Source organism: Chenopodium album, chromosome 15, assembly GCF_948465745.1.
Source record: "Chenopodium album chromosome 15, dcCheAlbu1.1, whole genome shotgun sequence".
Taxonomy (NCBI): domain Eukaryota; kingdom Viridiplantae; phylum Streptophyta; class Magnoliopsida; order Caryophyllales; family Amaranthaceae; genus Chenopodium; species Chenopodium album.
This window is the reverse complement of record NC_137848.1, coordinates 48,698,127-48,724,513: the sequence shown is the minus strand read 5'-3', so window position 1 is coordinate 48,724,513 and position 26,387 is coordinate 48,698,127. Positions and strand designations below refer to the sequence as shown.

The 26,387-nt window shown below is 36.1% G+C and overlaps 2 protein-coding genes across 2 annotated transcripts; both read left to right on the top strand.

Annotated features, from left to right (window-relative positions):
- Positions 1 to 16,833: 16,833 nt before the first annotated feature.
- LOC145582422 (uncharacterized) lies at positions 16,834 to 19,741 on the top strand. Its single transcript, XM_081639418.1, has 2 exons — positions 16,834 to 17,209; positions 18,413 to 19,741. The coding sequence occupies exons 1-2, from the start codon at positions 17,077 to 17,079 to the stop codon at positions 19,501 to 19,503; spliced, it is 1,224 nt and encodes a 407-aa protein (XP_081495544.1). The 5' UTR covers positions 16,834 to 17,076; the 3' UTR covers positions 19,504 to 19,741.
- A 1,128-nt stretch (positions 19,742 to 20,869) lies between these two features.
- Positions 20,870 to 24,458, top strand: LOC145582421 (putative inactive purple acid phosphatase 16). Its single transcript, XM_081639416.1, has 6 exons — positions 20,870 to 21,148; positions 22,381 to 22,605; positions 22,897 to 23,173; positions 23,256 to 23,424; positions 23,593 to 23,892; positions 24,304 to 24,458. Exons 1-5 carry the CDS (start codon positions 21,118 to 21,120, stop codon positions 23,803 to 23,805), a joined length of 915 nt encoding a protein of 304 aa, XP_081495542.1. The 5' UTR covers positions 20,870 to 21,117; the 3' UTR covers positions 23,806 to 23,892; positions 24,304 to 24,458.
- Positions 24,459 to 26,387: the final 1,929 nt, after the last annotated feature.

Here is a 26,387-nt window from a genome sequence, read left to right as displayed (position 1 = left end):
ATTAAAAAGGAACCAAAACCGATCGTCTAAATTATCTTATTAGGCGTGATTTTCAATTACATATTCCCTTTAAAAATGCAATATAGTGATCAACAAATATAATAAAATCAACATTAATATTGGAAGCAATTTAACAATAATCCAACAATTAATATATGACAAACATAATAAAAATCATTAGAAAAGTAATAGAAATAAAAGGAACATGATTCCTTACTTTGATTTTTGTTTGCTTGCAACTATAAAATAACTTCAAGGAAATCAATAAAACGATAATTAAAATTAAGCTAAATAGAGTTGATTTGGGGCCAAACCCTCAAACAGTTCTACCTTTCACGCCTTGGTTTAAGGATGGAACCTCGAGTAAAGTACGGACTCCTTGGAGTGCTTAGGAGAAGTATTGTGGAAGAATAAGGTAGGCTAGTGTTTAGGCTAGAGCATAGAAGAGAGAATAGAGATTCTTTGATTCCCCGAACTATAGAAATGAGGGTCGTACTTATAGAGAAAATGAGTAGAGGGAACACACGGAACCCTAAAAAGATAAAACCCTACTTTTTGGGCACCGTGATACGACAGTGGTTGTCGCGACACGGTATATATTACCGTGACGCGGGACACTTTTTGCCCTAAAACATGTTCAGATGGATAAAGCGCGCGCAGGTACACGCGGAGAAAACACGAAAAACTCCCGTGACACGGCACATGTACCGTGACATGGCAGAAAATGCCGCGACGCGGCAATTTCCACCGTGGCGCGGCACGTGGCCCTGTGATATGGTGTACATTTTTTCAATATTTGCATCCAAATTCATTTTTAACCTAATTACGCTCAGCATTTTCAAGTGTCGTTTCACAATTTCGGGCTATTTAGGTTTATTATTCATTAATTGAGCTAAATTAATAAATCATATGAAATGAATTAAAAAAAGGTTCGGGCCAAAATACAAATTGAACTATGCTTTGACTAAACATTAGGACTGATCCGTTGACTATTTTGTGAACTGAGTTTGATTGAACATGGACTTTAAGCATTCCCGGGATTAAATACTTAACCCGACCAATAATGGTGGTGAAAAGTTGTTCATCATCGGGTTTGTTTCGGGGGAGACATTTTTAGGTGTCTACAGAAGCCCCCACTTTGACTGAGTTTGTAGAAACGTCAGTTTCGAAGATGATAGTCAAAGTAGTCGATTGGGGCGGAGAATGATTTAAGACATTCTGCGATCCTAAATCACTCTGTATATGCCGATACCTGCAGAAAAGCGTTAGTTCCACAGATAAAAGAGTAAAGGGATAGAATGCGTATCTGACACTAGTGTATCGGTGGCAAATACGTTCGATAGTATCTGACACCAGTGTATCAGTGGCAAATGAGTTTAGTAGCTTTCTACGCTTGAAGAAATCCACCGCATGATGTTTGTTGTGATACTTTCCATGCTTGAGGAAAGTCGTCAGATGATATAATCGCTGACTTCTTCACCTTGAGAGGTGGCCACGACCGACAATTTTCCATGCTCGAGGAAAAACTTGTCTGATGATGAGATTGTAAGTCTCTGTGTATCGAGAACCTTGCGCCGTGAATCGTCTTCGCTCGGGAGATGATCACTAAAAAAATGATGATGGTTCGATTGTCCCCGAATATGGGCCGTATATGGTTCGCTTGTCCCCGAACGTGGGCTGTAGATGGTTCGCTTGTCCCCGAACATGGGCCGTAAATGGTTCGCTTGTCCCCAAATGTGGGTCGTAAATGGTTAGACCTTCAAGTCGACTATCCGACCGTATTAGGTGCTTGAAATATGACTTTGATGCTTGGTAGGGGTAAAATGGTAATTTTGGTACCATTTAAATATCAGTTAGGATTTCCCACGAGTTTTTCGGTGGAAAAATAACTGTCACGAAGTTGCGGAAATAATTCAAACTGGTGAAATGTGCCTGGAATATTCCAGGAATAAAAAATTCTTGCGGTGTGCAGGTCACATGCATGCACCGTGCCACGTGTGCAGTTGCCGTGACACGGCGTGTTTTGCCGTCACGCGGCAAACTATTTCGTGAAACGTGCTTGTTCTCTGCTACTGAATTGGTCAAAAGCTGCCAAGAATTATTCGCTGGCAGATTCCTGGAATTGCAGACCACGCGTCAGCACCATGTCATGTGGCTGGGCGCTGTGACACAGTAATACTTGCCGTCACGCGGTATGTTTTTTTCGTGACACGGAGCTCTTTTTTTGCTGCAACAATCACGTATGCTCGAATTTCGCGCCGTTGACAAACTATTTTGCCGCGTCACGAAGATTAACATCGTTAATCGGCAACGAATACCGTGACATGGGACATTACGCCGTGTCACGGCGTTTTGTTTTGCCTTTAAATTCGAAATTTCATATGCTTTCTTCCTTATTTCATTTTGGTGCTGCTGCTCGTGTTCTCTGCCACTACCACCAGCATTTTCGAGCCTTGACACTCAATTCTCCATCAAATTCACTCAAATTTCTTGTTAGCTTCCTCATTTTTGAATCTCTACAAGGATCTATGTAAGTTTCCTTGCCTTTTGTCTCAAATTTTGCTGTAAATGAGCCATTCTTGCATGAAACCCTTAAAAAATCAAATTGGGGGTTTTTGATTTTGAGCTTCTATGTCGAAATTCTTGCCATGAATTAGCTTGTATATGAATGTACGTTGGTTTGTGAGCAATTTAAGACCAAGTTTGCATGATTTGGTGAAGAAATGAGCAAATCACCATTTTTGGTACTACTTTGTGTGTGAAATGGTGTTCTTGTTGTTCTTTGTTGTTTCTTGCACTTGAAATGATGATAGAATTGTTGTAGATCTTGTAAAACATGCTATGATGTGCTGATCTATTGTTTTTGTGCAATTTCGAACATGCTCTGTTTTTTTGTGCATGTACTACATTGTCAGGAAGAACATAGTATCATGCGATTAGGAGAACTGTAGTATTAGTTTGTCATGGAGAAACTAAATACTAGAAATGATTTTATTATTTTGCTAATTTTAAGCCTTGAGGTAAAAAATTAGCGCATAATGGGAAATGCAACTTGAGGTGAATGTTAATGCTGTTTTGAATAAATAACTAAATAACAAGGGTTCGTTTGGCATCGCTGTGGTTTTCTGTTTTTTGGTTTTTTGTTTTTTAAAATAATATAATATATGCCATATAATGAATCAAAAATTAGTTAAATTTGTTAAAGTCATGATAATTTTGAAAACTGACAACAAAAAAGTGGAAACTCCTTTTTCTTGTTTCCTGTTTTTGGTTTTTTGTTTTAAAAAAACAGAAAACTAAAAACAAAAAATAATGCCAAACAAGATCTTAGTAAATGATGCTAAGTATTTAGATTTTTATCTTTTTGTTTGAACATAATAGCATGCCCAAACAACGAGATCGAGATATTTCTACTCGTGGCCGGCGTCAGACTTTCAGAGAGGACACTCCCTCAGTTCCTGAGGAAATAGATGATGCCTTGGAGACCGAGCCTCGCCCCTCTACGAACAAGGGTAGATGGAATCCACCCTCGTGGACACCAGACGAGTTAGTTTTCTATCGTGAGAACCATATTTCTCACCGTCTGCTTACCGGATTAGTCGATGGTGTACTTTGCCATCATAGTTCAGGAGCTGGAGACTTGATTCCCCGGCTATAAGGGGTCATCATAGGGGATCCCATCACCAACGCATTATGGGAGTCTGCTGGTTTAGGAGATTTTTATTCAGTAGTTGTGGGATTTAGCAGGCCCCAAGGCCGTGGTTCGATAGTTGTCCGAGCATTGTTGGAGTATTTTTGGGATACTCTCAACACTTTCCACTTCGCTTGGGGGGAGATGACGGTAACTCCTCTTGATTTCAGCATGATCAGCGGCTTGTGTTTCACCGACCGGCCCGTTCAGTAGATTCCTGACCTCACTTGGGGGGCGAATGAGGCAGTGGACTTGTTAGGTCCTGTCATTCACCATATTAGGACTCGACCAGTGCCTCGGGGTGGTCCTCGGAGTGGGCGATCAGAGTCGCCTTCTGTTCTCGCTCATGGTTTTTATATTGCTGAGACGACGCCTGAGCAACGAGTACGGATCTTTATCTTGATCCTTATTTCCGGGACTCTTTCTCATGAAAGGAGTTCTTGCGCGCTCGTTTGTTACCTGCCGTCTCTGACCAAGATCGCTGAGATAGGATCCTTTAGTTGGGCTAGTGTACGGTATGCTGATCTGCTCTCGTCGCTGCGTCATGGCTGCAGGCAGCTGAACGATCAGTCCCCTATCGCTGTCTATGGTCTTTGGAGAGTCGTAGAGGTGACGATCCTTTTTCTTCGTGTTTTGTTTTTACTGGTTTGGCTCATGTACTTAAAAATTATTCTTGTTGCAGCTGTGGTTCTATGAGTACTTTCCAGGATTAGCCCCTCGACGGCATCGTGGAGCAGTCCGGGACTTTTCTATTCGTGCTAGCTGGCGTGAGCGGGGCAAGTCACGAGTGGAGTCAGTACCGAGTCCGCGAGGGCTACTGCGTCGGGGTACCTCTACTGTTGGCGTAAGGATCGACTTCACAGTGTATTTCTTTCACTTTGATGTTATTTTTCGAAATTCATTGCATTCTTTTATGGTTTTTAGGTCCCGATCGAGATCTAGTATCGGCCTTAGGCTGGCTTGACTGAACTTCCCAAGGCTTTAGAGCGCTCGGCGTGTCGTACCGTCTTCTTTGGTACATCGCGTCTTGTTTGGTACCTCGGAGAGCGTGTAGTCTGTCAGCACAGCGTTGATCGTTTTACGGTGCCATTGCCTCCGCCAGAGTCGATGTTGCACTCACGCTTGTTGGATGAGCTACTGAACAGAGGAGAGCGCTATCAGTTTTCTTGGAAGGAGCTTGTGCGCATGGACGGCGATTATTCTCGGGACTTGCTTCCTTACTTGGCTCCTCCACCCCGTCTTCCCGAGGTTTTGATTTTTTGAGAATTTTTTATGGTAATGCCTGCTTAAATCGTCGAATAACCTGATTATTTGATCATGTTTTAGGCGACTGCTCGTCGTAGGGGGAAGGTCGAGATCCCACCTCAGTCCGTCCGTTACCCGGGGCCGATTGGTATAGTCAAGGAGCATATTGCTGATGTACCAGAGGGTTTTAGACAAGGGTAGGAGTCCCTGCCTGATGAGTTCGAGCCGGTAAGCTTTCTAACACAACTTTCATTCTTCTTAATATTGCTTGTTATTGATTTTTTTTGCTTTCAGGTCACGCACTCGGATATGATGGGCATAATGAAGCTGGTTGATGCTCTAAAACATTGTGTCATCAAGCTACGACGCGGTGCGAGTTGTCAGAGTGGTTCAGACGATGTTCATGAGGTATATTCACCTATTTTCCCATGTTTACCTTTTGTTATATCTTACACCACTGATATTTTTTTTCATTTTGTGTCTTTCAGGAGCGATGGAGGCGACGGAGGTCTCGCTCGCGCTCGAGGCATAGAGGCTCGTACGAGGGGGAGCCTAGTCGTTGCAGACGATCCCCTGAGGTTCGTCGGCATTCTCAGACCCAGTGGCAGCAACCTCAATCTTCTCAACCATTTTAGGAGTTTCAGACTAAGTGGCAGCGTCCTCCATCTTCCCAGCCATTCCAACACTCTCAGACCCAGCAACCTTAGTCTTCTCAGCCATTCCAGCACTTTCAGGCCCAGTGGCAGCGTCCTCCATCTTCCCAGCCATTCCAGCCTTCACAGTCTGAGTTTAGTCCGATCATTACTCCTGTGGATCAGGGCTTATTTTCAGTTCCATTGTCTGGGACGATGCCTCCGCCGACGATGCCTACATCTTGGAGTCAGCCTACGCAGTTTACCAGTTGGATAGGACCTTCCTTGAATATGTCTTCTGCTGGAGTTGTGGGGACTAGTAGGGACACTACTCCTTGTACTCAGATGATGGAGGGTCTTTTTGGTCCGCCATTCCCTTACTCATAGTCTCGTGATGACACTGATCCTAATTCTTCTGGATCTGGAGATTTTTTACCGAGGGTTTTATTATGTACATTGACACTACTTTTGTACCATGACTCACTCTTGTACATGTTATTCACACTCTCTGTATTTGACACTTTATTTATTCATTTAGTGTGTATGTTAGTGTGTGCTATTTGTGTGTGATTGTGTATTTATTAATGACACGACAAAAAAAAGGCTAGCTTTTGTAAGTGGAGGGTACCGACTTTCTCCCAAAAGAAAAAAATACGAAAAAAGGAATGGAAAAATTATAAAAAGAAATAAGAAAAAATGGGACAAGTTTTACAACTTCCCCAAAAATAAAAAGAAAATAAAAATAAAAATAAAAAAAGGGACAAGTTTTACAACTTCCAAAAATAAAAAGAAAATAAAAACATGGGACAACTTTTACAACTTCCCCGAAAATAAAAATAAAAGTAAAAACAAAATAAAGGGAGGATTTTATAAAACACTCGGAAAAAAGAGCTTGAAGGATAAACGGTTAAGGAAAAATAAAAGAAAAATCCGGCGGATAAAAAATTGATGACGCGTAACCACCGTGACACGTGGCGAGTGCCGTGTCACGTTAGATGTTGCCGCGTCACGGCAATTTGTCTCATGACACAGTATACTTTACCGTGTCACGACGCGTAAATAGTGCAGCGGTGTGTTTGCGCGTGGGACAGGATAAATTTTTTGCGTTTCTGGACTATTTTGGCTATAAATTACGACCAGTTAATTCGTGATATTCATAATTACGAAACATAAAATAACTAAAATTTCATATTTTAATAATAATGTCTCAGAATTTTGATAATACATTGCGTGACTGGTCATATTCTTTGACCAATGCAGAGAAAAGAGAGCTAGAATTGTTCCATGTCAGAGGTTTATTGGCGTTAAGGCATGTAGCAATTGAACATGAGTTTTTGAGAGCGGCCTTAGACTATTGGAGTCCGGAAACCCATTGTTTCAAGTTCGATTATGATGAAATATGTCCTCTGCCGGAGGAATTTGGTGCTATCTTTGGCTTCCTTGCTAGAGTTCTCGTTGCAATGCCTACTTTGCGTGAATATTATTATCAGGATTTTGAGCGTCATCTAAATCTGACAGATCCAGATTTAAATAAAATTGTGTGTGGTAAAGAGGTAGATCTAGAAAAGCTTGCAAATTTATATTTCAATCGTCCTGTCTCTGAGTCATACCATGTATACCGTAGGAGAGCTTATATTTTTTGCATGTTTAGCAAGCTTTTATTTGCAAACGGTAGAGTAGGACATGCTAGCTTAGCATCTGTGCTTGAACATGTTGAATTTGGAAGATCCATTATGCCTACATGCCTTGGAGAAACTCTGCGTGGTCTCGACGAAGCAAAATCTGGCAGGAATGCCGTCAGGAAAGGCTCTTTAGTACTATTGCAGGTAAAAACAGCTTCTGTTTGATAACCGTGACACGTGGCTGGCACCGTACCACGGTACTGTTTGCCGCGACACGGTACTGTGTACCGTGTCACGGCACCCTCTGACCGTGTCACAGTACCCCAAATTAGGGTTTTTATCTTTTCTAGGGTTCTGTGTGATTGCCTACTCATTTACTCTATAAATACCCCCCTCCTTTTGCAGTTCGGGGCACCAAATCATTCTCTCTTCCCCTCTTCTACACCAAAAATCATTTTTTTCTCTCTTTCATACTCCAAGCCTTAAACCTATATTCCTAATTACATCATTCTTTCATTAAGCACTCCAAGGAGTCCATATATACAACACCTGAGGTTCCGTTTTTAAACCAAGGCGTGAAAGGTAGAATTAACCGAGGGTTTGATCCAAATCAACTCTACTTTTTATTTAATTTAATTTCCATTTGATTTATATTTTTATTGAAGTTACTAACCGTAATACCCCCCATGATTGCTTTAAAAGGATTTGATATACTACTTATATCAACAAGATGCATCTTCCTTTTAGGGAGCCCATATGCTAAAATACTCCATAGTTAAGCGTGCTTGGTTGGGAGGTCACCCATTGTTAAGCCTATTGTCACGAAATGCGCATCGAGGGCCAACAACTGTCCTCACAAACCAACACAAGTCCTTCCGACGCATTTTGTCCTCACTCATGCGCACCCCGAGAAAACTTCCCAGGAGGTCACCCATCCCAAGACTACTCCCAACTAAGCACGCTTAACTATGGAGTATCTTTGCATATGGGCTCCCTAAAAGGAAGATGCATCTTGTTGATATGAGTAGTATATAAAATCCTTTTAAAGCAATCATGAGGGGTATTACACTAACAGTTTATTCATGATGTAACAATTTAAAGGAGCGCACGAAATGTGAGTAATTAATTATTTTAATTACTTATTTTATTTTTATATTGCTAGGATCATGATTAGGTTAATTTATATTTGATTTGACTAACAATTTATTGTTAAATTGCTTCCAATATTAATGTTTATTCTATTATATTTGTTGATCACCATATTGTATGTTTAAAGGGAATATGTAATTAAAAATCACGCCTAATAAGATAATTTAGACGACCGGCTTAGGTTCCTTTATAATCTTGTTGTTTAATTACGTGATCACAATTATTTTAGAATTATATGTTGCGTTAATATTCAACCAATTTAGCATAATTATAGTTTGGAGCGAATTGAATCTTTGTTTGCATGCCTTTGAGATAGCAGGAATCACTTTTCACTATAAGAATCGAGTAGAGGTCAATACGGGCGAATGTGACTCCATGACTCACTTCGCACCATTATCCCCGATCCTCCTTTGTGGTTCCGAAGCATATGGAGTTAGTAATCTCATGGATTATGAATGGGGTGTAACCTTCACGGGTCAATCGTTGTTACCTTTCGTTGTCCCTTATCGTGGTTGCCTTTTATGATCCGTGAATGGTTTACAAGTTCCTTAAAAACTTATTGGCAACTCCCTACTTTATTTGTCCCTAATCGTATATGTCAATTCCCACTTCCTATGAGTGCCAAGCATATTCACAACATGCTTAATTACGTGGGCGCACTTCAAACGATGCCTACAATAATGGCGGTGAAAGGTTGTTCATCATCGGGTTTGGTTTCGGGGAGACATTTTTAGGTGTCTACACCTTATTAAAACACGGAGGAAGTACTAATGTTATTAACAGTTTTCAATTAATTAACTTATGAAATCAAATGCTCCATTACTAAATTGCTACAAGTGTGAGATGTTTTAATTAAAATAAACCCGCTAATACCAGTAATGGTTTAGAGGTTTTATTAATTAAACCAACATCAAAAGAGGTACTATAACTAAAACCTCTGTTGGTGTTGTGTTTAGAGGTGAAACTAATATAATTTAAAATTGAACCGAACTGCAAACCAAACCGAATTAGTAATGTAGTTCGACTTTTTTTTTAAAAAAAAAATATGTTTCGGTTCGATTTTTTAAAATATGGTTCAGTTCGATTTTGAAAATAATAAATTAAAAACGGTTTGCGGTTTGGTTTCAATTTTGGGATTTTGAAAAATCAAAAATCAAACTGAAATTTAGGCCCACCTAACTTATAGCCCAATTCTAATTTTCTACCCTACATATATAACGCCTAAAAAAACTCTTATTCTATTCTTCTATAATCTCCAGTCACTCCACTCACTACTTGTGCCTCTCTCATTCTCATTGCCTCCCCCTTGCGAGAGTCGCCACCGACCAGGCAATCACCCTCACAGTGCTACGATCTATTCTCTCAACTCACGATCTACTCCGATCCTCTCTCAAATCTCAAGGACTCAAGGTATGCAATCTTCAGTCTTAATATCTTAGATCTTAATCATTTTGGTAATAAACTAATTAAAACTCACATTTTAATTTGTTGTAAATTTTGTTAATTGACCGACAATGAACCAAATCAGGCCCAAAAAAAAGTTACAAATCAAATTTACAAATTGCAGCTTGGTTTGGTAAAATCAAATTAAAAATGATGTGATTTGGTTTGAGCCGAATAGTAACATGGTATGGTTTGAAAAATCCCAAATCGAATTAATATAGTTTGGTTTCGGTTTGGGATACAAACCACATCATAAACCAAACTTTTACCCCTAGTTGTGTTAATGGTTTTATTTTAACTAAAAGGAAAATTTGATAATTAACACCTAGTATTAATTGTTGTCGTTTTATATATAACCTTACCAACAAATTTATTTATTACCACAAATTTTCAAATTATCAATACCACCTCTTTGCTCATCCCCTCTATTGTAACGTCATAGTGGGCTCACTAACAATTCTCATTCCTTTATTCTTCTCTCTTCTTTAATATCTATCTAATTTTGGGGAATTTTCAGTTAGTTTGATAGGCGTTAGTCAAATTAGGGTTTTCATCCGTCATTATTCTTCCATCCAAACAACAATAATGTAACCAAGGAGAGGTATGTGTAAATAGGGTTATAAAATCAATTTGGGGGTTATTGTATTTAAATTAGGGTTTATGAAATCAATTTGTGGATTTGATTGTGCTAACAGTTTCTTGCAAAATTGATTCTTATTTTGTGAATTACTGCTAATTGGGAACAAAATTAAGGTTACAATTTGGTCAGACAACATTGATGAGGACTCAAATTTGAGAAGGAAAAAGGAGAGTAAGAGAGAGCAATGAAGAATCTATCAGTTTGGGAAGTAAATTTGATGGTTACACTTAGTAATGAGGGTAATATAAGAGAGATAGCTGAACAAAAGAGTAAGAATCGATAGAAGAGAGGTTAAATAAGGAAATTTGAAGAGGGTGACATCATAATTGAGGGGTTGAGCAAAGAGGTGGTAACATTTGATGTTTTGAAGAATTGTTGGTGGTAAAATAACATAAAAAAATAATAATAATAATTGTTGATGGTTATTACTAAAACAACAACTATAGTAGGTGGTAATTATTAAATTTTCCTTACTAAAACCTCTATCACTAGTAGGCATAGCAATTTAGATCAAAAAAATATATATTAATTATGTTTTTAATTAATCATACCTATAATATTATTAAAATTCATAGGGACAACATGCTAACGCATGTGTCACCATCCTTCAATATGATTTGGTGTCACATGTGCACCATATGTCATCCTATGTGTTATATTTTTCTCTCATCAAATTGAATTATAGTAAAGTTTAGTCTATTTGAAAAACTCTTTAATGACGTAACTTTAGTTCTCTATGATAATGTTTTAATTTACTTGAAAAACTCTTCAAATGTATAATCTCCCTACTTAAATTTGATAATATCTTATATATATATATATATATATATATATGGAAAAAGTTTTAATAAACCTTTTAAATGCTCCATTTTGCGAATAAAAAAACGTTAAAATCTTTTTGGTAAAAGAAAACCCGATTTTTCACATTCTGGCAAAAAAAGATCCAATTGTAAAAAAAAATTTGTTAAAGACAACCTATTGCCTCTAATCCACTTAATTAAGTTCAAATTTCTTCTAGTTATCCTCTAATTCTCACTTAACCATTTAATATTAACTTAATTTATATATAGAAAAACAAATACCACCATCCCCCCTACCAGCCAGCCAGTCCCTCCCTTTTCCCCCTCTCATGGAAGCAGCCCCCATCCCCAACCGAGCTGCCGCCTTGAACCCCCCACCCCTGACGACCCGCCTCCATCGCCAGCCAACCCTCCTCCCTTTCCCCCTTACCCCTACTGTAACCTACCCCCCTCCCTAAACCTTAACACTGAGCATCTAATAGGTCTTTTCGGTCAGGTGCCTCACTTTTCTTCTCGCTCTTCTTTATCTCTCCTTGACTCACTTTCTCTCCCTCTTTCTTTCTCACCGTCATCGCCCATCGCCGACCACTCTAAGGATCATCTGCCACTCGATGTTGATGCTCTCTTCGTTGTCTTAGTTAAGTTTTCGGCTGATTCTCTAACTGAAGAAGAAATCGTCGGTGTTAGGTGAATGGTCGGGGGGAAAGGAGGGAGGTTGGCCAGAGGTAGAGGTGGATCGCCGATGATGGAGGGTTCAAAGCGGCGACTCGGTTAGGGGGAGAGGGGCTACTGCTAAGGGAGAGGGAAAGGGAGAGGATGGTTGGTTGGTGATGGGGGTGGTGGTCTTTGTTTCTATTTTGTTTATAAATTAATTTAATTATTAAATGGCTAAGGGAGAGTGAGAGGGTAACTAGAAGAAATTAGAGCTTAATCGATTGAATTAGAGGCACTAGGTTGTATTAAACAAAAATTTAACTTTGAGTTTTCTTTTACAATGAAGCTTTTAAAGTGTTTTTTTTTTTCGCAAAATGATGAACTTAAAAGTTTTTTGTGACAAATTTTCCTATACATTAATGAAAGATGATTCTCCCTTCGTCTCCAAATGTTCTTCCCATTTGGACTATGCACGTTTGCCAATTTAATAATCTATTCATGGAGGCGAATTAAATAAGCTAGATGACCTAATATGACTATGTTATGCATGCCTAATATATTAAGAGTAACTAGTCTTAAACTCATGCGATGCACGGCTGTTTATTGTATTATAATTTTTTTTAAAAAACAATAAACATTAACAAAATAAAATGGGATTTCAATGTACGAACATTATACATAATAGGTATATATATATGTGTATATATATATATATATATACATATATATATATATATATATATATATATGTATATATATATATATATATATATATATATATATATATATGTATGTATATACATATATATATATATACATATATATGTATATACATATATATGTATATATATATATATATATATATACATATATATATATATATATATATATATATATATATATATATATATATATATATATATATATATATATATATGTATGTATATATATATATATATATATATATATGTATGTATATATATATATATATATATATATATGTATGTATATATATATATATATATATATATATATATATGTATGTATATATATATATATATATATATATATATATATATATATATATATATATATATATATGTATGTATATTGTCTGATATTGTTAACCGAGATATTATTTCAACATTATGGATCAGATATTTTTTCATAACCGAGAATAGTACTCTTGATATTGTCTTCCATTAATCTCTCACAGCTTAATTTTCGGCTAAAAAGAGTTATATAAAAAAAATACAACAAATCTTAATGAAAATTAACACCGAATATCTCATCAATTTTTAGGAGTAGAGGAATAAACGATCAATAATCATTCAGATCCAAAACTAAAACATTGTCAACAAACTTTAAGCATATACAACCTTTAAGAAGAAATTTGAAAAGAAGGAAACTTGAAAAGTAGTTCGAATGGCAAATACTAAGCGGTCGTAAGTCTGTTTCAAAAAAAAAAAAAGCGGTCGTAAGTCCATCACAACCAACTTGCAACTATTGAAATTCCCTAGAATCAAATGAACTAACCATTAGGATTTGAATACAACACTGAAAGAGAAACATAATGAACTTACTTAAAACTGATAGGAAGAAACTTAATTGAAGACAAATTTGACTAAATTTCAACTTTAATTTTCATTAGTAAAAAATATAATTTAAATTTAAATTGGGGAAAAAAAATCACTGATTGTAAAGAAGGGGATTTGAGGAAGAAGACTAAAAGAAGATAGGGGAAATTGCCCTCATGCAACAACATGATACTATGATAGAGAGAACTATAATGTTTAAAGGAAAAAAAAAGTAAAAAATGAATTAAAAGGAATGTAAATGTACCCACATGGCACTCTAATTTGTTTGCAAAAGTTCATGTTATTAAATTGAAAGTATTGAAGTATTGATATTGATATTGATTAAAATCTAATAATAATCCTATACATGTATTTCGAAAAGACATGATTAATCAATTTGAAAATTCGGATGTAAGAGATGTTTTTGTTGAATTTCTGTTTTAATAATTTTATTTATTTATTTTATGAAAAAAATTATTTTCTTGAATAGGCATGATTAGGGGATTAGGGTACAAGAGATGTTTGATTGATTGAATTTCTATTGTAATTTTTTTTGATGAAAAAATTATTTTGATGAATAGGCATGATTAGGTCAGGTGATTTGGATTGAAAAGATGTATCATTTTTTTTTTGTAATTAAAGAAAAAATTATTTTAAAACAGAAAAAACAGGAAGAGGACAAGTATCCTTCCAACTTCCTGTTTTAAAATAATAGTATTGATTTAAAAGATTATCTCACCTTACGAATAATGTCAAAATTACAAAATGGGAAGAACAACAAGGGGATGGGGGACGAGGGAGTATCTTTTATTTAATTCATTTACTTAATAATATTGGTCAATATTAACCCTTCTTAATCAATTTTGCTCAAATTTATAAATTTATGATGAGACGGTGCATCGTCCGGACCAATAAATAGTATATAATTATTACACCATACTTTGGATTTGAATTAGAAATATTAATTTAATTTTTTGATGATTTATTATTCATTTAAGGAAATTTTGTAATTTACCCCCCAAAAGGCATACCTGTTTTGAAATTACCACCCGTTTTGTAAATTACCACCCCTTAAATTAAAAACGCATTTATTTTTGGAAATTTTAGATTTTAACACCTCACAAAAACCCGAAAATGGTTTTTAACACCCCCATAAAAAAAATTTATTTTAACACCAGACAAACTTAGAAAAAATTGGTATTACCACCACTTAACGGATTCCGTTTAGGAATTCTGTTAAGTGTGGTCCACGGTGACATGTGTCACCATTTTATTTGTTAAAAAAAAATTAAAAAAAATAGAAAACCTAAAACGAACCATCCCAGCCACCACCACAGCGCCACCATCGCTCCACCACCGCCCTCCCCCCAACCCACCACTGCCCTCCCCGAACCCACCACCGGCAGCGCACCAGCACTCCCAACACACCTGAACCCTCCCCCTCCCTTTCCCGCAACCGTGTCGCCCCCAAAAACCACTAAACTCAAAACCCTCCTTCCCCAAAACGACCACGAATCCTGCCACAAATGGCCCAAATCGGCCGATTTTGGGGCTGAGTGGCCTTAATCGAACGATTTCGGCCATTTGTGGCCGGAATTATGGCTGTTTTGAGGGATTCGTGGCTGTTGAGGGTTGTGGGTTTGGTTGTTTTTGGGGCCGATTACGGTTGCGGGAAAGGGAAGGGGGGTTCAAGTGGGTTGGGGGAGGGAGGGGGAGGAGACGCGCCGCCGGTGGTGGCTTCGGGGAGGGCAGTGGTGGGTTGGGCGGAGGGCGGTGGTGGGGCGGTGGTGGAGCTGGGGTGGCTGGGGTAGTTTTAGGTTTTTTATTTTTTATTTTTCTTTTTTTTTATTTTTTTTTCTGTTTTTGGCCAATAATAAAGCGACACCTGGCTTTATGGGCCCACTTAACGGATTCCTAAACGGAATCAGTTAAGTGGTGGTAATACCCATTTTTTGGAAATTTGTATGGTGTTAAAATAATTTTTTTTATGGGGGTGTTAAAAACCATTTTCGGGTTTTTATGAGGTGTTAAAATCTAAAATTTCCTTTATTTTTCCATCTCTTTAAAAAAATTCGGTAGCTTTTCCGTCAGTGGGCCCACCTAACTTATTTCCATCCTTTTTTTTTCTTCTTTTCTCTCGATTTCACCCTCTCACTGTTCTATTACACTCAACTAAACCCTTCCCTCATTCAATTTATTCAATAAATTTATGAAAAATCATCAATCTTCTCCCTCTTTCTTCATAAATTCACTGTTAAGTGTTCAACCACCCTTAAAATTATTAAAGTAAAACCCTAATTTCATAGCAAAAACTCAAATGAACTCAAATTTCATAGGAAGCCCAATTTATTAGCAATAGAAACCCTAATTGTGGAAAACCCTCAATTTATTTGTCCCAAGAACCCTAATTTTCATATCCAGCAATTTACCGCAATTATAGTGGGCGAAGAACCCTAATTTAAGAACAAATGGATCATACCTTACTGCAAATTGAGCGTCTTCGATTGTTAGGGATTTGTCTTCAAATACTAAGTAGCACGATCTGTGAGAATTTGGTGGTTGGTAATTAAATGGCAAATTGAATTTGAAGCTGTTTTAAAGAAAAAAAAAAATCGGGGGGAAAAACAATAAAAAAGGTTCAATATAGCCGTTAGGTGGGGCCCAATGACGGAAAAGCCCCTGAATTTTTGAAAAAGGTGGGAAATAAATGCGTTTTTAATTTAAGGGGTGGTAAAATAAAAAAAATAAAAAAAATATTAAACAGGTGGTAATTTCAAAACAGGTATGTTTTTTAGGTGATAATTTACAAATTTTCCTTCATTTAATCACTAAATAAAAAAAAAAAAACCTTAATGGGCAATGTCTTACCATTTGGTGTTTTTTTTTTTTTTTTTTTTTTTTTTTGAGGAACCGTTTGGTGTATGTAAGAACCTTCAAATTGTAACAATTACAATTCCTAGTCCTATTCAAATAAATCATAATTTTATAGAGCTATCAAGTCAGATGTTCGGATTGAGTTTGGATTACTCTTTCCTTAACCCCACTATATATAAATAATTAAATATAACCCTCCCTTGTCCTATTCAAATAAATCATAATTTTATAGAGCTATCAAATTAGATGTTTGGATCGAGTTTGGATTACTCTTTCCTTAACTCCACTATATATATATATATATATATATATATATATATATATATATATATATATATATATATATATATATATATATATATATATATATATATATATCCCTAGTCCTATTCAAATAAATTATAATTTTATAGAGCTATCAAATCAGATATTCGGATCGAGTTTAGATTACCCTTTCCTTAACCCCACTATATATAACCCTCTCCCTCTTCATAAATAATCTTTCACCTTATATTCCCCGAAACCTTTGGGCTTGAATTTATTTTCTCTCACCTCCCAAAAATTATAAAATCAACCCTTGGGCTAATACTGTGGCTGATCACTGTCTCGCCTTCAAACCCTTTTTTCTTGCAATAATTCTATTAAGTCGGTGCAATTTTTGCTGAATTTTTCTGGGTCGGTCTGATTCCTGCATAATTTTTCTGGGTTTTTGATTTTCAGAAGAATTATTTTGGTTGGTTTATGGTGGGATGATGGAAAATAATAATTATAATTATAATAATAATCGTACTTACTGGAAGAAGAAACCAAAGGCAGAGAATTTCAATGGCGGTTCAAGGTCGAGATCACAGAACAACAACAGGAAGCCTTCTTCTGGCAACGGTAATTTGTCAGACTTTCTATTTTTGATATTTTCTGTTTTTATTGTCAGATAATTTGAAGTTTCTTATAATTAAATTACAATTATTTGGGTGTTTGTTATTTGATTTTGAACTTTGCTCAATTAAATTGAATGTGGGTTTCCTGATTTTCCATTTTTTTTTAAAATTGAGATTATCAATTAAGGTTTAGCTCATTTCGTAATTATCGTGATCAAATCCTGTCTACATTATTGCCCTAGCGACTCTATATAGTTAATAGACCAAAACAATCAATTCAAATAAATATCTACTGAATTTAGGAACCTTATAATTAGAGTAACATACTAACATCAAATTAATTGACTTACTTTTATCTGAATTTTGTCTATCTTCTTAATATTTTGTGTTAAATTAGGAAATGTTGTGTTGAGTGTCTGACATTGATATATAAGGAAGATTTTACCTGATTTATGTTCTACTTGTTTTTTATTTATTTATATGAAAAAGCAAGGAATAAAGTCTTGGGAATCTTTTTGTACACTATTTTTGGTGTATATGTTGTATATTTCCTTACACACAACCTTTGTATGTTCTATAAAGGGGTGAAAGACTAAAAATACCTATGAAACCAATAAACTTTTGTGTTTGATGGAGAGAGCAACTTATGATATGGAATAAATGGCTTTGTAATCATATATCATCATTTTGGAAACCCTAGCCTAGTTGAGCAATGCTACATGAGAATGCTATGAAATTCGGCACATTGTAGGGCGATTACGACTATTATCATTAAGGTAGCTTTAGGAGGATGACCTTAACCAGCAATAGAAACGCGCTGGTCCATTCCCTTTGAGTGATGATCATTATCATGGACCGTGTTTTACATAACTTGCTCAATGAGGTCCTAAATTTTAAGTCTTTGACGTTAAGCAAGTTATATAGATTAGATTGCAGTATGCTAACAAAGAGGGTAGTTAAAGCATGTTCTGTGCATTATAGATGGTCCAAATGAATTCACATTATAGATTATTGGTGTCCTATTTTAGATGTGTGATGGGGCAGGACTTTCTCGTCTTGAGCTGCTTCTATTAATATTTATATGTTTCATTAGTTGAAAATTTTGAACTAGTTGATAAAATGTATTGGATTACTCCATGGTTTCTTTTTTCTATATACTACGTATCTACTCCATAGAATAGTGCTCAACCTCGACTTTATTCTGTAGGTGGGCGGCAGCAGTCTACGCTTTCACTGGAGAAGAAATTCTGTGCAGTGGTAGGAAGAGTATCATGGAAAAAGATATTGCATACACAAAAATACATGTTCCAAGATGAAAAGATAATAAATTGGAAGGATTCTGCTGTAGAGGAGGCTTTTTGGAATGCTAAGAAGCGGTTTTGGGCAGATGCACATGGCCATCCTTGTGACATAGAACTACCTGATCCTGACATCTTTATCGACAACATTGACTGGGATTCCAATGTCGATCCCAGTCTCTTAATAGACTTGGAGAAGAGAGATTCAGTCATCTCTTGTGAGGCAGATCAAAAGAACAGTGGTGTAGTTGTGGGGATTCCTGTGGTGCCGGAGCAATATGTTTTAAGCCCCATGGGATGGGGAGATGCTGAAGAGGAGAATCCACAATTAAATAATCCTGAAAAGCATGACAGTGTGAATAACGCAGAGAAAGGTTGCTCAAATAAAGGTTGGGAAGATGATAATTATGGCCATTGGGGTGACAACATTGCGAACAACGCAGAGAAAGGTTGCTCAAATAATGGCTGGGAGGCTGATTTTGATAATTGGGGTGACAGAAATATGACTAATGCAGAGAAAGGTTGCACAAATAATGGTTGGGAAGATAATTACTATGACCATTGGGGTAACAAGATTGTGAATAACGCAGAGAAAGGTTGCTCGAATAATGGTTGGGAGGCTGATTATGATCGTTGGGGTGACAGCAATGTGAACAATGCAGAGAAAGGTTGCTCGAATAATGGCTGGGATAATAGTTTTGTTTACGTCGCTAATGATATGGTTCACTACAAAGAATATCATTGGGATGGCCACGGGACCGATAATTGGGATGGCTACGGGACCGATAATTGGGATGGCTACGGAGCCAATAAATGGTGGGATCATCGTAGCTACAAGAAGTCAGATTATGGGGGTCAGCATGGGTTCAACATCTCCCAGTATCAACATAATGGTAATGACCAGTCATTCTTCGGTGATTTCGGAAGCAACAGAAGAGGCAATTTTTCTAATATTGAACGCCCTCTGATAAAGTGGAAACCTGTTTCAAGGCAATGGTAGATTAATAGTATGATTGTGAGCAAATTTTGCAGGAGTTTAAAGCATATTAGCAGTGGTATTTTGTTGATACATAATCAAAATTCTTTTGTTAATCTAGTATCATAAATTCGTAATGCCGTAGATTGATATGGTAATACTAAGATTAGTATATACTAGTGCTATTTTGTACTGTAGGAGGTTATTTTGTAGCTGGATGGCATGTTTATGTGTATAACATGGGGGATATATGGAAGAGTTATTGAATGAGTCAATGAGCTTGTTGTGTTAAGCGTTCTCGATCTTAATAATAATCTCTTGTTCTCGAAGATTGATCGCGATTATGTTTTTCTTTTTGTAATGAACCGTTTGCTTAAGGTATGTAGATCAACATTTGTTCTTGAAATTTCACCTTCTGAAAATCACAAGTTTTATGTTGGTTCATGTTGCCTTTTATCAATGCAAATCAAATAGTTGTATTATAAGCAACCAAGCACCAGCTTTATTTGTTAGGCTCTCTTTGTCAATCAAACTTCACAAAACATATGCTAAAGAATATCCAAATGCCCCCCTCCCATACTCTAATGCTTTTACTTATTTACCCTTCTTGAACATGTATAAGTGAATGAGTGCAAGTCCTAGTTTATCACCTTGATAAATAAAAATTGCAAATGCCAATCGGAATGACATTTTTGTAATAAAATCAACAAATATGAGTCCCACACTTTAAAACTTGTTCATCCATTTACAAGATTGTTAATTGATTTTAATTCCAAGTTTATCAAGGTGATAACTTGGATTTTCTCCATAAATGATGGATCATGCATACAAGCTCATGTGCACGGGTATTGTTTATGGTTTTGGGCTTTTGGCATAGATATGGAAAACTTAGTTATTTTCCTACCAAATTAGAGATTTTTTTAAGATAAAATAATCCACAGAGTAAAATTGGATTTCAAAGGTCATGCAATGTGTTGGACTAAATCTTCTACCATGAGCCAAATCCACAATTTTCGCAAGGGCGTTATGGCCAATTGTGTTGGGTTCATCCTAAGTTCCACATGGAAGAATGAAGGAAGAAAGGACTTCCTTATAAGTGAGTGACACTCCAAGTAGTATAAGACTTTTTAAAAAGGTGCCAAAAACAGATCCGTGCAGATTAAGTTTAAAGCAAACAATATCATATTATTGTGAAATGGAGTGTACATGTGGCTTGACAAGGTGGTAGATGACCCGGGCCCAACAAATTGGGTAAGATACATTTGTCTTATAAACACTTGGAAGCAAAAATAGCAAACTTCCAAACTTAACCAACAACCAAGCTACCCATTCACAAGTCATAACATAACAAGTTAACAACCATGAGTTGTTATGGGAAACATAAGATAACTTCACAAGGGCCTAAGAATGGAGGGGCAAAATGGGAAACAATGAAAAAAATTCTCTCTCCTCAAAATCGTCCTCCTTTTGCCATTAATTAGATTTGGTTCAGTGGTAGTGGCTAAGCCAAGGACAGCTAAAAATCTTCAGGTGCAGAAAGGCCTACCCTTCAAGATTGCACTCTTTGCTGACTTGCATTTTGGTGAAGACGCGTGGACTAAGTGGGGCCCTCTTCAAGATGTTCACTCTACCAATGTTATGTCTTCTATCCTAGATCAAGAGAAACCAGGTGATGTTTCATGAATTGATGATCCTTAAAACTTTGTGTTATATTTAGCTTCAATAATCTTTCTATCTTCGTCGTATATTCTAGTGTAATTTTACATCGTCTCACATTTTCCTTCCTTGTTAAACCGTGGTGTACATGTTACACATACATGACAATACTAAGATGGACACCCTAGTCGTATACAATGTTGTCCCATGTAACCCGATCACTTTGTCTAGAGAATAACTGGCATTACCCATATGTGTTTATTAACGTAAATATAATTTGATTTGATCTTGTAATAAGAACCTTTGATACAGAATTGTACTCATTTTAGGAATAAATGTTAGAAGTAGGAATGTAATTTAGAGATGGAGGGAGAACATAAATTAATGATGACCTTTTCTAAATCTATGTGATTGTAATTTTCAAGCAAAGGCAATTGTTCAATACTTTTCTCTGTTACTCTATCAGTGATTCGTTGCCCTTTCATGTGGCCTGGTATAGCAATAGAGGCTATAGAGTTGGTGATTTCGTACAGCTCTTTAGAGTCTAGTTTGTACTATGGAGTATTAATGTCCAAATTAAATTATTACGAAGTACAATATTAGTTCAAATTACACTATCATGTACGCGTGAACTCATAGGCACTAGGCAGTAAAGGGGGACAATTTGTTGGCGGGCTTGTACGGCTTGCTATAGGCGCCTAGTGAAGGCCCGATAGTTTGATAAAAAAAAAAAAAAAATGGGGCGGTCGGGTACACTTGCTACACTAGGAATTTGCTGCAAATGGTTCATTTGGCCCAACTTTGGTCGAGTTTTTTTTTACTGGGGTAGTAGACTAGTGAGTCATTTAGTTCGGTTTCAGTTCAAGTCGAGTTGTAGTGATGTGGATCACACCTTCAAAGGATGAGTTGGAGACAATCCAGTTGAATTCAGGGTAAAAGTAAACTTTCTTTAGGTCCTTTTTATTTCACCAAAAACAAGCAAAACTTTATTCAATTTCAAAATTGAAAAATTGACTAAGTTATGCTATTTTGCTCTTCAATCAGTTAGCCTCAGGAATCTAGCACCTTTTGTGTCTTGTGTCCTTTCTGCTATTCTCAATCAATACCATATAACTGTGTTAGTATAAGCATGATTCAAGATCCTGAACTCATCATGAACCAGTGCATATATATGTTACTCGAACTTCAGGACTTGTCGCAATCTTTTTATGGACTTACATTAATAATCTACAACTGTGCGTGCAGACTTTGTAATATATCTAGGAGATGTTATAACAGCTAATAACATTCCAATAGCAAATGCAAGTCTATATTGGGATTTAGCGCTCTCACCAGCTAAAAATAGGTGCATTCCTTGGGCTATTGTCTTCGGTAACCATGATGATGCTCAATTTACATGGCCAACGGAATGGTTTTCAGATAGCGGAATTCCCCCTCTGAAGTGCTCATCAGATACTTCATTATCTTCAGGTGACCGAAATTCCTAGAAAAAATATTACCTTCTTGAATTTCTAATTAAATGGCTTCATTCTTTCACACAAGAAACCTACCTACTTATTTTTGTTACACCTTATCTTAATATGTTTAAGTTGTAAATTGAACTTGAACTTGGTTAGCCCTGATCAGCTGAATGTTTTTTCAGAAACTTATTTTTTGTAAGGCTAAGAGCACAAAGCCTTAATCCAGCCTTTCAATCTTTTTTCCTTTTAAGTATGTATGCCTTATGCAAGAAGCATTGATTATGGTTAGTTCATCCTGCAGGGGAGGATAATTGCGGCTTCATAGGCACAACTCGTCTGCAATTGATAAATCATGACATTGGAAGCAAGACACTATCGTTCTCTCAAAAGGGTCCCAAAAATCTATGGCCTAGTGTATCCAACTACGTCCTCAGAATTTCATCGTCAGATGATTCAGAATCACCGGTAGCCTACCTGTACTTTCTAGACTCTGGAGGGGGGTCATATCCGGAAGTCATATCATCTGCACAAGCAAAATGGTTTAACAGCACATCTCAGGAAATCAACCCTGACTCAAGGTACATAAAATTATGCATGATATTGACTCGTTTCTTCAAGTTATCCCGGACAGTAACTAAGATGACATGTTAACACTTTCAGGGTGCCTGAGATAATCTTTTGGCACATTCCTAGTAGAGCTTACAAAACTGTGGCACCTTCTGGTAAAATAGATAAACCTTGTGTAGGATCGATAAACAAAGAGACTGTTGCTCCTCAAGAAGCTGAATTCGGGATCATGAATGCCTTAGAAGTTCGGTCTTCAGTTCAGGTATGCACATTCACAACTACAACGTTATTCAAATTATAGGCGTTCTTTAACTTGGTGCAATTATTCTAGTTGATTATAAAAAAAGTTCGATGTTTAAATCTTACGTTCTTTCATGATCATTTTAGGATTTTTACACTAATTACATAGTCTGCTTCATGTTTATGGTAGGCTGTGTTTGTGGGGCACAATCATGGACTAGACTGGTGCTGTCCTTACAAAAAAATCTGGCTTTGCTTTGCGCACCACACTGGCTATGGTGGTTATGGAAATTGGGCTAAAGGAGCTAGAATACTCGAGGTCACTGAGCAGCCATTCTCTCTCAAGTCATGGATTACAATGGAGGACGGTTCTGTACATAGTCATGTTTCGCTGAAGTTTTGATGTCATCTACTTCCTCTGCTTCTTTACACTACAAAGTACTTCGAATAAGGCATTGGCAGCTTTTTCTGTACATAAGACATCATAAAGGTATAATCATCCATGTAAATTTACACTAAACTTCATTATTATTCGCGTAATTTATAATCACCTATCAAACAAGTCGTATTACCTTAATACAATACACAGGATAAACGACCTTGGAGAAGTATATTAGATGATTGAGAAGGGATAATTATACTTTAGATTCCACTAGATGAATGTGTCTATTTAATAACAAGATTTACTACAAATCAAAAAATCATTGTTTTGATTCACTTGTTTTAATGTTCCAAGTAAAGTAGTCCACTTTCCTTTTATGAAAAACATTCTTCTCTTCATCCATATGCTATTTGGATCTTAGATTATACTTCGTATTACTATTTCTTGACACGACACAAAAGCACCTTGTAAGGATATTGTTGATCAATACATAATAAACATTCAACTTATGATTTGCAGGGATGATAACTAGGATGGTAAAATATATACCCCAAATTTCATGGCCTTCGTCTAATTTCAAATCCTCATAACAACAAGCGAAGGGCCGAGGTGAGGAATCAAGAAAGGGAAACTAACGATAGAGTTGGGCCTATAGGTTGGGCTGATTCCCAAGAGAGAACAATATAAAAGTCAAAATGATACATCTATTGAGAAATAGAGGCTTACTTTTTAAGAAATGCTAATGGTATATACTTGTAAGTTTAACATGTCATGTTGATTGAACATTATTGTTAATTTATTTACAATTTTGTCACTTGATAAACAAAGAGATAAACTGGAATTTCCTCAACAAAAAGCAGGGAAAAAGTAAATTAGTTTCAACTATTGTAACATATAAAATATCTTAATAATGGTAAGATGCATCATTGGATTAACTTATACGCTTTTAAAATCACAAAATTATCAACTTTATACAGATAGTGCAATATGGTTTCTCTCCTTGCTCAAGATAATTCAGTAGATATTTCTTGCTTGTGGTTGGTGCGTGATATTCATCGTCTTCTTAAGGGTCTCTTTGTTTGTAGGATATCTAAGATTCCTCGAGCCTGGATTGGGCCAGCTCATTGGCTTGCCAAACGGGCTAGCGAGTGTAGGATTTTGTTTTGGTCCTTTTGATCTTTTTTTTGGTGTGTTTGTTGTTACTATTGTCAAAAAAAAAAAATAATGTTGTCTTTCTACCACAAGATTATACTTACATATATATAGTACATGAAGAAAATGTCTATAATCAGGGTGAATTAAAAAGAGAAACCATTTTTTAAAAGTTAATTAAAAAGTAATTAACTAGAAAAACATGAATATAATCTAGTTTAGAGGTGTGGAAATCTTCTTTCGGCTCTAAGACATTAGATCCACCCTGGCCCTGTAAGAAGTTGAACAGAAAATCCAATTATTTTTTTAGGGTGTATATTCTTCCACATATATACTTTCATATGGGACCAAGATTTTATGCAATAACTATATCATATGTTTAGGATATATTATATAATTACTACAAACTAAAGAGTTACTTTTTATACTTTGATTTATTTTTTGCATGAATAACAAACATTGCTTAATGATGAGGAGATGTGTGTGTAATTATGAAGATTAATGAGTTTAAATGTTTAATTAATTTTTGATTGCATGCATCTCTTGATTTTTCTTTTTGCTTTAGATGATGAGCTCCAAATGATGACATTGGTATTCATCTAGCTATGCTATAGCTACTTCATTTCTTGAAACTAAAGGTACCTACCTGACCTTTATGTGAACTGTTTATTTGATTCAATTTGGAATGATTATATCCTTCTTTCAATAATAATAATAAAAAATTATATACTCGATCGGTTCTTATTTCTTTTTATGTTGCAGTTTTAATTGTGCTTGTTTGTCAATTCCAACTTAAACTTGAAAATCATGAACGACTAAATATTGACACGCCAAGATAACTTGTGAGTAACCTAGTCAATTTGGATCAACGGGTCTGGTTCAGGTTAAATTTTGGGTCGTTTTGGTTGTTTGGTTCGAGTGATTTGGATCGTTTGGTTTAATACAAAATATGATAAGTTGATCAAATTGGGTTGATTTTGGGTCGTTTGGGTCGGATCGGCTTCAGATTTTCTCTCAGTAACTCGGGTTTGGAATTAGGATGGGTTGGGTTGGGCCAAGAATTGAGAGCTCTACCTGTGACGAACCCTACTTAGTTGGTATTCATTAAAATCGAAATTCAATATGACTGAAGTAAAAATTCCTTAGATTGGTATTAAACTCAAATTCAACTAGTTTACATGATCCAATAAAACTAGATATGATTTCAAAACAAACTTAAGTTTTTCGTGTTTTTCGACCCGATTTGATTCAAATTTAATCAAAACGATCCATTTTGATTTCTACCTTTACCGTACCTAGGATAGACAAAATACTTTCCAATACTAAGAACCTTCAATTCATAACCAAAAAATTAATTTACTTATTCATCAATCAACTAGAGTAACTTTTTATGGAAAGAAAACCGATTGGGACTTCCTATATATAGTAACTCCAACCCAACCCATAACCAT